Source organism: Cyphellophora europaea (genome assembly GCF_000365145.1).
Source record: "Cyphellophora europaea CBS 101466 unplaced genomic scaffold supercont1.15, whole genome shotgun sequence".
Classification (NCBI taxonomy): domain Eukaryota; kingdom Fungi; phylum Ascomycota; class Eurotiomycetes; order Chaetothyriales; family Cyphellophoraceae; genus Cyphellophora; species Cyphellophora europaea.
In genome coordinates, this window is record NW_008481803.1 from 197,001 (window position 1) to 208,135 (window position 11,135).

The window sequence follows — 11,135 nt, forward strand, 5'->3', positions numbered from 1 at the left end:
ATGCCTTCGTCGTACAAAATCTCAGCTATCTCCATCCATCCACATGCCAGCCCCGTCTCATTTACCATGTTCAAATCCGGGTGGTCACCAGGGCCCATTGCCATCCCGCTTATGCTGCCGGCCAAGTGCCGTCGGAATCGCGGCCGCCCTTTATCGAAATTGGTCTGCATGGCCGCGGCGACCATAACGAACCACACCCACCCCCGCCACCCACCTCCATCCTCCTCACCCGCCTTCTGAGCCCGCCATTGGATCATGCGGTGCATCGTCGTCCCCGGCCATTCCTCCTTGGTTTGCTGCACCAGCACATATCGCTCCAAGAGCTTGACCGCGCGCCGATAGTGGAAGTCATCCCACTCTCCATCCCGCACCTGGAGCATGGTCTGAAGCCAATCGGGCACCAAATTATTTACATTGATCGCCATGCGACGCACCATGGCCTCCCACCCTACACTAGCCAGCCGAAATAGCTCGTGATGCGCGGTACCACTGTCGAGGTGCGCCATCAGAATCAAATATTCTAGTGCCCGGGAGTGACCAGCCTTCTGCAGCGCGCCGAAACTCGTGTCCCACAAGGTCCATACCGTCTTCTGATAGTCCGACAACTCATCCCGTTGGCTGTATCGGAGCATATCATCGCGGTGCGCGTCAAAGTCCTGGAGATACTGCTGCAGCACCTTGTGGACAGTCTCCACTGGGATCAAATCCGGCGACCCGCCATGGGCGCGATCAATCTCGTCCGCCAAGACAGCCCCTGCCATATCCACCGCCAGCGCCAAGCATCCCATCCGCTGCGCAATCGCATCGACCAGCTCCCCATTCTCTGCCGATACGTGCCTGCTTTTCACTCTCATACGCTTCACCAGCAATGTATACGCCTCGCTGCTCTGCATTGAATCCACCAGTAGCCGCGCCGGCCGCACTTCAAACAGCTGGGACGACTGCTGCGTTTGGCTCGTCACGATCACGTGACCTCGCCGTCCACGGGGAATAATGGCCTTCAAGTCATGACCAACCTCGTCGGCATTGTCCACCACGACCAACCAGCGCGCATCACCCTCGTCGCGATCCGCCAACCACTCTCGGACCCGCGACACGAGTGGCGATCGCGACAATGGGCCCTCCTGGTCGGTGGGGCTTGGCTCATCCGACAACTTCAACGCCGTCGCCGCCACCTGGAAGCTGTGTCGAAGACTGTGCATTGTCGATGCGTCCAACCACAGAACCGGATTGTACCGGTGTCGGTGTTCTTTAATGTACTGCAATGTGAGCTGTGTTTTGCCGACACCACCCACGCCGTAAATCACCAATGCGCGGAAGCCGTCATCATCACCGTCGGTCAACGGCCACAGGTGTTGTTCAATCTCCCGCGATAGCTCGTACCGTTCAGTATACATGGGCGCACGACTGATCGGTCGGATCTCTATCGGCGGCAGCTGTGGCGGCAGGAGATCCCGGAGCATATTTCGCAGCGTCTGGTACCCTTCATCGGTGCGCGCAGCAAACTTGTTCAATCCGCTGTGGTCCACTGCAACGCTCACGTTCTGCACATACTGGGTGCCCGTATATGTGGCGGAGCTCTCGCGCACCACCTGCTGTACCGTGAGTACCCTCCTCATGTCACTTTCATCACGACTGCGGGAAACGTACCAGCTGGGCCCACTGTAACGTCCCACACCGCACCATCACCGTCGGCCGCTGCTCGAACACATTGAGTACCTGTGTGAAGGCATCGCGTTCATGCTTGACAACCCGGACAAAGTGAGTGTGCAGATCATGCAAATAGGTCGAATCATAGTCCAACTCTCGCAAGATCGACGAGTCCGCCCCAATTGGCCGCAGGCACGACGCCACCAAAGTCCCGAGTGTGGTAAAGTTGGAGCCCCGATGCGGCGTGCCGAGAAACAGGATGCCTTTGGTCCGTTGCCGAATAAGTTCAAACTCGACGCCCAAGGTGTTCGCCTCCACGAGAGCCTGTAGTCGTCAGACACCCGTGACCAGCTTATCTGCGTTTTTCCCGACATCAAAGTGGGCGGTGCAGTCCACAACATGCGTCAAAGAGTCCAGAGAGGAGACTCTACTGACCTGCTTGACCAGAAGCCCACCGTAGCTATGGGCGACAAACACCAGCGCCCGCGCCGATCCCTGTATCGAGCTTCGGTGTCAGCCTCGACATCACCAGCTGCCGTACCCACTCTGTTCTGTCTCACCTGTGGCATTCCGCGCAGCTCATGCAACATGCGGCCCGCCAGCGTCGACAACCGCCCCTGCACTCCGTCTCGCCGCCAGCCCGAGTCATGGTTGTAGAAGAATATCCGTGTCTTTCGCCGCACCTCCGCTGGAATGTCGTCTATCCACAAGTTCGTCACCCAGCAGACCCGCTCTTGCGTCTTGTCGTGCTCGTCGGGGATCGCAGGTTTGGTGGGAGGAAGGGTGGCCGTCCAGGTGGTGTCGGGGTTGGCACCCAGGCCGTGCACGAAGACCACACTGTCCACACGTCGCGTCAGCTGACAATCATTCCCTGGCCGGTATTCGAGTTTGCGGATGGCATGACATACTCCACACCATCTGCTCGCAGTTGCGTGCCCAGGTCGGCACGCCTAAATTCGACCAGGCCCCACCGTGCTTGCGGCCGCTGCCGTCGGTCGCGACGCGACGGGATATGTCTCGTAATGCACACATATCCTAGAAGCATCAGCAAACCCAAGAGTCCTGTGCTTAATACTATCATCAAAGCCCGCGACATAGTGTGCTGCAGGAGGTTCCGGTCTTGATGCGACTAAATCCCGCGAAGCTCGAGCACTGAAAGGTGTGGAGAACTCCAATCACGTGTTCCCTCGGTCAGAAAGTAGTATTTCGCACTTCAGGGGTCGCAGAGGATATTATATGAATACTGCAGTGAGTATTGGATTGCTTACGAGACTAAGTGAGAGGATAGCAAGTCATGGTCTCCTCAAGACAAAGGAAGAGAAAGTGAAGTCAGGCTGGAAGGCGCCAAGATTGAAGACGGCTCGCAAGGGTTCGTTTGAAGCAGGGGTTGGTCGACACAGTTGGCCGGAACAGAGGCTGTTTGCCGCTAGGGTTGCAAACAGCCTCTAGGGTTGGGGCGTGTCGGCTCGCTTGCCCCACCCGTCGCTGATCCACTATCTGCACGAGTTTTGGTGGAAGGGAACCTCGACTCCGATGACCACTGTCACGCCCCAATATATTGACATTCGACTTTACTTTACGTGTTCTATTCAGTGTGTACGTTGTATCAAGTGCAGCTTCCGATAGCAGCACAAGCGATAGAATCCGATGGCTTCGTCTGCGACGCCGTTGTCTGACACGAATTCGCACGATGACTCAACTGCTGCAGTTCTACCGTTTCCCGTGAAGTCTCCTGGACAGAGCATTGCCGAACTGGATGATCCTGAACACCCCGAGAAGGACTATGGAGAACTGGCAGGCTTTGAGAGAAAGGACGAAGTAGCGACATACGTCTCCCAGGAGCTTCACACGCCAATTCTGGAGGAATTGTACCCGCGCTTATGGATTGTAGCACGAAAGACGTCGAGCAATATCGACCCGCTACATCTCCAGATTATCAAAGGTCGACAAATCCTGCTGACAGAGAATCCGCAGCTGCACCTGCTGTGGAAATATAATTATGTGTACATTAAGCCTCTGCCAGAGTGGTTGCTCGACCAGAGAGTATGGCGACAATATCTGTCGCCCCTCGACGCAGGATATCATGGGCACCTTGGTCACGCCGACAAGGGCCGCAATCCTGGGTCTCCATCAGCCGTGCACTGGCCTCATCAACGACAGGCTGCGACAGGCTTCTTGCGAAGCTATGCATTTCTCGTCCAACATCAATCAGACTTCGGAATCGCTATTGACCACAAGCTCCTACCTTCTAGCTTGGACTGGAGGACATGGACCAGATTCATCGTGCACTTCAAGCGTAAGCAGGACCACGAGGTCTCCCAGAGATATCAGTATGGCCAACTACGGCTATCGCGATTACACTGGGCGGTCCGCATTTTCGGCCCCTCCACTGCGCCTTCACGATGGTTCTACTACCTTCCGCACTGGTCAACCACACCATATCTCACCAGCATACTGGCACCGCTCGCCTTTGTCTTTGCTACGCTCTCAGTAGTCCTGTCGGCGATGCAGGTGGTAGTTGGCCTTCCAGCAGATGCGCTGGATCTTTCAGGTGTGGACGATGCCGGTCTAGAACGTATGCGACAGGCATTCTGGGTGTCATCGATCAGTCTGATCCTGGCCATGCTGCTGGTGTGGACACTGGCCATATCCATCCCTTTCGGAGTCCTGCTATGGCAATTGCGATGGGGGTATGCCAACAGGAATAAGGATCAGTCGCGTTGACGCATCTCACGACGTTTATGGCCTACACAGCCAAGTGCGAAGTCGCGGGAAACTGTACAACCGACAAGTTAGCAGTAATACGTTATTCTTTCTTATGCTTTATGCCAGGCCATATCCGAAGCCGGCGAACGCTGCCAGGCAGCTGACACAGTACAGTAACTTATCTTCGCAGCGTGTAACCACTGACATGGCAATGGCAGTGGAGAAGATTCTAGAATTTGTGCAGTAATGTAACGTGATCGAAGCATCCCAAAGCGCTCCTTGCGATTTCTCTGCATGCTGTGCTTGCATACAGTTGACATAGTGCTATACGAAGACCTGTCTCTATCGCCATTGGAGTATGGCTCCGAATCTCTCGAAGACCCGGCATGCCGAGATTGAGTACATGATCGACGCCGGGTTACGGATGTCGCCATCGGCGCAGCGCTAGAGTGCAGCCGGAATGCGGTAGGGCATATCCGCCACAACCTTCAGGACTTCGGCTGTACCCAGGCGCCGCGCAACCCAAATGGGCGACCCCGATCCCTGACGCTCGCTGCGCGGGGCCGCCCTCGAATATCTCCGTGTTTGGCCTGATCGTTACCTGGGCGAGGTGGCCGTATATCTGGCTGACGAGTTTGATGTCCTCGTGTCCGTGTCGACGATGTGTCCTGAGTTGAAGCGGGCTGGCTGGTCCAAGAAGAAAAATCGTCAAGAAGCACGGCAGAGAGACCAGGACTACGAGAAATCTACATATATAACATATCCGCATTCGACTCCCGTCGTGTCGTCTTTGTGGACGAGTCTGGTTGTAACATCCGCGATGGCTTCCGGCGACGGGGCTGGTCCCCGTTGGGTGTAACTCCGGTACAAGTGGCGCGGTTCCATCGTGGTCAGCGGTATCACATCTTGCCTGCTTATGCGCAGGAAGGAATCATTCTTGCGCGCGTTTTCCAGGGTACGACTAATGCAGCGGTCTTTGAGGAATACATTGAACAGCTACTCCCGAACTGTGTTTCCAAGGGCTATAACGTACTGGTGATGGACAATGCCTCCTTCCATCACTCTGACCATGTCAAGCAGATGTGTAATGATGCTGGTGTAGTCCTGGTGTACCTGCCACCTTACTCGCCAGACCTCAACCCGATTGAGGAATTCTTTGCTGAACTGAAAACATTCATCAAACGTCAATGGGCTGTCTACAGTGGCGCAACTGAAAAGGATTTTGCGGCGTTCTTGGAGTGGTGTGTAGAGCAAGTGGGACGAAAACAAAATAGTGCTCAAGGTCACTTCAGAAACGCGGGTCTGAAAGTTTAGATAGATTGCTAGTGAGTGCCCAAAGCGCGCAGAAGACATGTACGAAAACGAAAGCCCTATCCCATAGTCTCTTCACTCAAAACACCGCCTCTCTCACTATATCACTGGTTCCCAGCATCCGGATTGTCTACACCTGGCATTTACGGCGCTTAGCCCAAGTAGAGATACCACTTACAAATCGCTTCGCCGTCCCAATATTAACATCCTGTTCCACTAGAAAGGTGTAATCTTGATCATTATGCAGTTGATGGAGGTCACGACCTTGATCGAGCACAACGTCGCGAACCCTGTCCACTTGGGCTTTGTAGGACGGGTCTTCAACCCGAGATTTGTGCCAGTCGCTGTAGTCCCGAACAGCCCGGTCCAGCGGACTCGGGATATCGAGAGAGTCTGCAGCAATATCATCGACTGATACATTAGTTGCCTCACGCAACTCGCCATAAGCAGTAGGCACTGTGCCACGTTGAATGGGATCTGGGAAGTGATTGTTGATCGTGATAGGAGTCATTGCCGCAGACGCCTTGCTAGCGTTAGAGGGACCACGATCCCGTTTCTGTTGTGCTTCGGCATACAGTTGGAGACGGACATCCTTTGGCACGTCGTCCTGACATTCCAGCTTTGACCCCTCGCGGACAAAATCAATCAGGTTCCGCAGATGATGAGGGTAGAGCTTGTAATGTCGTTTGCCAGTAGGGTCACGCCAACAATGCGGACCAAGATCGCACGAATCAGGACACCGCATGACGCGATAGACTTGCGCCCACACCGAGGGCTCGCCGGTGCTATCCTGTTCAGCTTGCAGCTGGTTAGCTCGGTCGCTTCGCATTCGTTGTGTGGGAGAGGATCCGCCCCTCTTCCCACTGGTTCTGTTCGTTGCATTGGCTGACTGCGACGTGGACTGCACGTGGTAGAACATGATGTCAACACGAAGCTTCTTGCCGGACAGGAACAGCTCGCTCCACTGGAGGAGTTGATTCTCTACCACACGCCAGTCAATATCAGCTTCAAATCGTTTGGTCAACTTGCGCTGGGATCGACCAACGGAGACGGTGACCACCGTATGATCTGCACGGTTGTGAGGCCCCAGCTCCTTCTCCACCAAGTCTTCCACGCGACGCCGGAGTGACAGCCGCCAATACGCAGCGGGATTCAATACCAGGTCAGGCTCAGTATCTCGCAAGATTTCTTTGCCGTTCAGCATGGCCGACCACTCAATCGAATAGTGCAGACAGGTTGGCGGTTCTTCATTGTACGCTTGATCCTCCTTCCTTTCTTCTACTCGAAGGAGACCGAGCCGGGACTGGACGTTTTCGTCTCTCCTTCAGCGCCTCGACCTGCTGGGAGTCGGCGCAGGTGTCTCCAGCGGTGAGTTGACCAGGGACGCAACAGCGCTTGGGACACGTGGCATCTGGCTTTCTCTCGGCTGCACGGGCACCTGTGTGGACACATTGCGCAGATCGTACGGTTGCGGAGAAAAAATGCCATCAAATGGGTTGGAATCAGCCTCATCCATTTCGTATCGTCACAGGATGGTACTTCAAGGCCCGCCAGCTGCGTGGTCGAACACAAACGATGGTGCAGGTGTGCCAGTTGACTGCGCTCGGACCCACCTTCTGGCTCTTTCTCCAAGTCGCCCTCCCCTGTCCACCGCCCTCCCCGTACCATGTGACCGCCACACCCACCACACATATTTGCTCTTCAACACCAAAACAGTAGCGTGCGGTATCGAATTTGGTACTCATTGCATCGTAGTGTCAGTGGATCTCTCTGCGGCAGCATGATATATCGACTTCACTATTTCACTTCGGCGTCATCGTAGCTCGTAAGGATTGGCCTAGGAAATCTGAGGACGAGTTCGGCCCTACTCTTCCATGGCGAAATGCAACTCACATTCCTGTGAGAAGACTCGTTGTGTGGACAGTTATTGCGGTGTCGGCTCTCCTGGTTTGTTTTGTTCTGCAGCAGATGACAGCATTTTTGGTCGTCGCGTTCAACGCCCGGAGAAGGAGATCTGAGGGTCATATTTATTATCCTCAATGTAGAATTTGTGCTCTGCAGCTCAACTTAGCATGATGCACATGGAAGTGAGCCGGCAGAATGGTCCCTGCGCCAGGACGGGGGAGGGCGCCTTCGCTGTCGTAAGGCTTACGAAATGATTGTAAGCATCAGCGGTGTTAAACCAAAGGCAAGGTTGATTCTTTGTTTTGCAATAACGGATTGGTGGCGCAAAGCCTACCGCATTTCTGTAGGCCGAGGAAGATATTAATATATTTTCCTGGCAGCTCGGACTGCGCCAAGCTAGTCCGCAAGCTACGAATTTCGGAGCAGGTGCGGGGCCGGCGGCGCGGCGTAGGCGGGTCCGCTAGATGACGTTTATTGTTAGGAAAAATCCACGTGACTTTGCGACACGTGAATGGTTCAATGCCATTGGTCATGGCCACGGTGACCCTCCACATAAAGTCGTGGTGATGTTCTCGGCTTACCGTTCACCATGTTTACAGTACAGTATTGCCCCTGTGCATCGCCGTGGTTTTCCTCTGACTTTTGACTTCTGGACAAGACCGTTTCCCAACACCTTTTTGTGTGGTCTGTTTCTGCTTCTGGCGAACTCCATTTACTGCCCTTGCGCGGATATTTCATTACCCGAGTGTCTCCACCTCTGCCGGGGAGATCCCATTAGATCCGCAGTTGTGGGAACCAGCGGATTACGACACAACATGGCCCAGAATGTCATCTTAGTCTCAACGGCAACGACTCTTGGTGCGTTGACCGTGCTGGTGTATTTATACTTTACTAAACATATCCCGTCGCGTCGCGACCGACGGCAGCGGCCACGAGCGCAGTGGGGTCTGGTGGGATTCACACACAGCGACTTGGGCACGCAACTGCGGGATGACGGCGTGGAGTAAGTCAGGTGGTCTCTTTCTCCCAACCCGGCACTTAGGCAAGCACAGCTGCTAATGTGGCGTATGTAAGCAGTGTCATTTTCGTGCACGGCCTGGGTGCCAACCCCGACACCACCTGGACGGCCACCCTGCCTCCCACCGAGCCTGCGTCCACCAACAAGCACGACAAGACGCAAAAGCAGGTCTGTTGGGTGACGGACTTGTGGATAGACGACATACCGGCCGCGGTGCGGCGCAAGACACGAATATTCTTCTATAACCATGACTCGGGCTGGCGGCGGGACGGGGTGCAGGCGCGATTGTCGACGCTGGCGGGCCGGCTGCTGCACGAGTTATGCGGAATGACACAGGTGAGACAGCCCGAGGCCGCGCGGCGGGGCAATGGAATGGAGGCTGACACAGAGCTCGCTGCAGGGATCGGCACGGGCGCTGGTCTTTGTCGCCCATAGCTACGGTGGGCTTCTGGTCAAGCAGGTCAGTTGAGACTCCTCTCTGGACTGTTCGGTGCATGTTGTGGACTGCACCGCCCACTTTGATGTCAAGAAACACGCAGACAAGCTGGTCACGGGCGGCTGACGACTACAGGCTCTCGTGGAAGCGAACACCTTGGGCGTCGAATGTGAGCATATTCGGCAACGGACCAAAGGCATCCTGTTTCTCGGCACCCCTCATCGGGGTTCTAACTTTACCACATTCGGGAGTTTGATAGCGTCATGCCTGCGACCAATTGGGGCGGACGCGTCAATCTTGCGAGAGTTGGACTACGACTCGACCTATTTGCATGACCTCCACACTCACTTCGTCCGAGTTGTCAAGCATGAACGCGATGCGTTCACACAGGTATTTAACATGTTCGAGCAACGGCCGACGGTGATGGTGCGGTGTGGGACGTTGCAGTGGGCCCAGCTGGTACGTATCCCGCAGTCGTGATATTAAAGACATGAGGAGGGTATTCATGGTGCGGCAGATCGTTCGCGAGAGCTCCGCCACGTATACCGGCAACCGGTATGTGCAGAACGTTGGCGTGGCGGTGGATCATAGCGGATTGAACAAGTTTGCTGCGCGCACCGATGAAGGGTACCAGACGCTGCGGACGGTGCTGCAAGATCTCCTGCCGCCAGAGCTCCCGCGGATCGAAGTGCGGCCGTTCAGTCGCGCGCCCCTGTACACTGAGCGCCTGGAGCTTTCAACGAGGGTTAGCCAGCACTTGTGGCCGTTGACCGACGGTGATGATGACGGCTTCCGCGCCCTGGTAGTTTATGGCGCGGGTGGCATGGGCAAAACGCAGCTTACACTGCAGTACATTGAAGAATACCGACACCGCTACAGTCCGATTCTGTGGTTGGACGCGTCAACGGTGCACAGCCTGCGACACAGCTTCCAGGCAGGGGCAACAGCGTTGAAGTTGTCGGTTGAGCCAAGCCCGGCCGATCAGGACGGCCCGCTGTCGCGATCGCCACTCGTGTCGCGGGTCCGAGAGTGGTTGGCGGATCGCGACGAGGGTGATGCGCGCTGGTTGGTCGTGGTGGACAATGCCGACGAGGTTGGTCATGACTTGAAGGCCATTATTCCCCGTGGACGGCGAGGTCACGTGATCGTGACGAGCCAAACGCAGCAGTCGTCCCAGCTGTTTGAAGTGCGGCCGGCGCGGCTACTGGTGGATTCAATGCAGAGCAGCGAGGCGTATACATTGCTGGTGAAGCGTATGAGAGTGAAAAGCAGGCACGTATCGGCAGAGAATGGGGAGCTGGTCGATGCGATTGCGCAGCGGATGGGATGCTTGGCGCTGGCGGTGGATATGGCAGGGGCTGGCTTGGCGGACGAGATTGATCGCGCCCATGGCGGGTCGCCGGATTTGATCCCAGTGGAGACTGTCCACAAGGTGCTGCAGCAGTATCTCCAGGACTTTGACGCGCACCGCGATGATATGCTCCGATACAGCCAACGGGATGAGTTGTCGGACTATCAGAAGACGGTATGGACCTTGTGGGACACGAGTTTCGGCGCGCTGCAGAAGGCTGGTCACTCCCGGGCACTAGAATATTTGATTCTGATGGCGCACCTCGACAGTGGTACCGCGCATCACGAGCTATTTCGGCTGGCTAGTGTAGGGTGGGAGGCCATGGTGCGTCGCATGGCGATCAATGTAAATAATTTGGTGCCCGATTGGCTTCAGACCATGCTCCAGGTGCGGGATGGAGAGTGGGATGACTTCCACTATCGGCGCGCGGTCAAGCTCTTGGAGCGATATGTGCTGGTGCAGCAAACCAAGGAGGAATGGCCGGGGACGACGATGCACCGCATGATCCAATGGCGGGCTCAGAAGGCGGGTGAGGAGGATGGAGGTGGGTGGCGGGGGTGGGTGTGGTTCGTTATGGTCGCCGCGGCCATGCAGACCAATTTCGATAAAGGGCGGCCGCGATTCCGACGGCACTTGGCCGGCAGCATAAGCGGGATGGCAATGGGCCCTGGTGACCACCCGGATTTGAACATGGTAAATGAGACGGGGCTGGCATGTGGATGGATGGAGATAGCTGAGATTTTGTACGACGAAGGCAT

The 11,135-nt window shown here is 55.8% G+C and overlaps 4 protein-coding genes across 4 annotated transcripts in view; 2 read left to right on the plus strand and 2 right to left on the minus strand.

Moving 5' to 3' along the window:
* Window positions 1–84: 84 nt before the first annotated feature.
* HMPREF1541_10884 (uncharacterized protein) lies at window positions 85–2,746 on the minus strand (the record flags this gene model as incomplete). Its single annotated transcript, XM_008715553.1, has 6 exons — window positions 85–148; window positions 193–1,592; window positions 1,651–1,974; window positions 2,086–2,145; window positions 2,211–2,487; window positions 2,559–2,746. The coding sequence occupies 6 exons, from the start codon at window positions 2,744–2,746 to the stop codon at window positions 85–87; spliced, it is 2,313 nt and encodes a 770-aa protein (XP_008713775.1).
* A 551-nt stretch (window positions 2,747–3,297) lies between these two features.
* Window positions 3,298–4,374, plus strand: HMPREF1541_10885 (uncharacterized protein; the record flags this gene model as incomplete). Its single annotated transcript, XM_008715554.1, has 1 exon — window positions 3,298–4,374. The coding sequence occupies one exon, from the start codon at window positions 3,298–3,300 to the stop codon at window positions 4,372–4,374; it is 1,077 nt and encodes a 358-aa protein (XP_008713776.1).
* Window positions 4,375–5,797: 1,423 nt separating this feature from the next.
* Window positions 5,798–6,871, minus strand: HMPREF1541_10886 (uncharacterized protein; the record flags this gene model as incomplete). The annotated part of the gene is made up of 1 exon (XM_008715555.1): window positions 5,798–6,871. The coding sequence occupies one exon, from the start codon at window positions 6,869–6,871 to the stop codon at window positions 5,798–5,800; it is 1,074 nt and encodes a 357-aa protein (XP_008713777.1).
* Window positions 6,872–8,387: 1,516 nt separating this feature from the next.
* Window positions 8,388–11,135, plus strand: part of HMPREF1541_10887 (uncharacterized protein) — a gene marked incomplete at both ends in the record, with an annotated part of 4,312 nt that continues 1,564 nt past the window's right edge. The window contains 5 exons of the mRNA XM_008715556.1: window positions 8,388–8,575; window positions 8,650–8,926; window positions 8,991–9,050; window positions 9,162–9,485; window positions 9,544–11,070. Coding sequence (XP_008713778.1) covers window positions 8,388–8,575; window positions 8,650–8,926; window positions 8,991–9,050; window positions 9,162–9,485; window positions 9,544–11,070 — 2,376 coding nt within the window. The remainder of the gene's footprint in view (window positions 8,576–8,649; window positions 8,927–8,990; window positions 9,051–9,161; window positions 9,486–9,543; window positions 11,071–11,135) is intronic.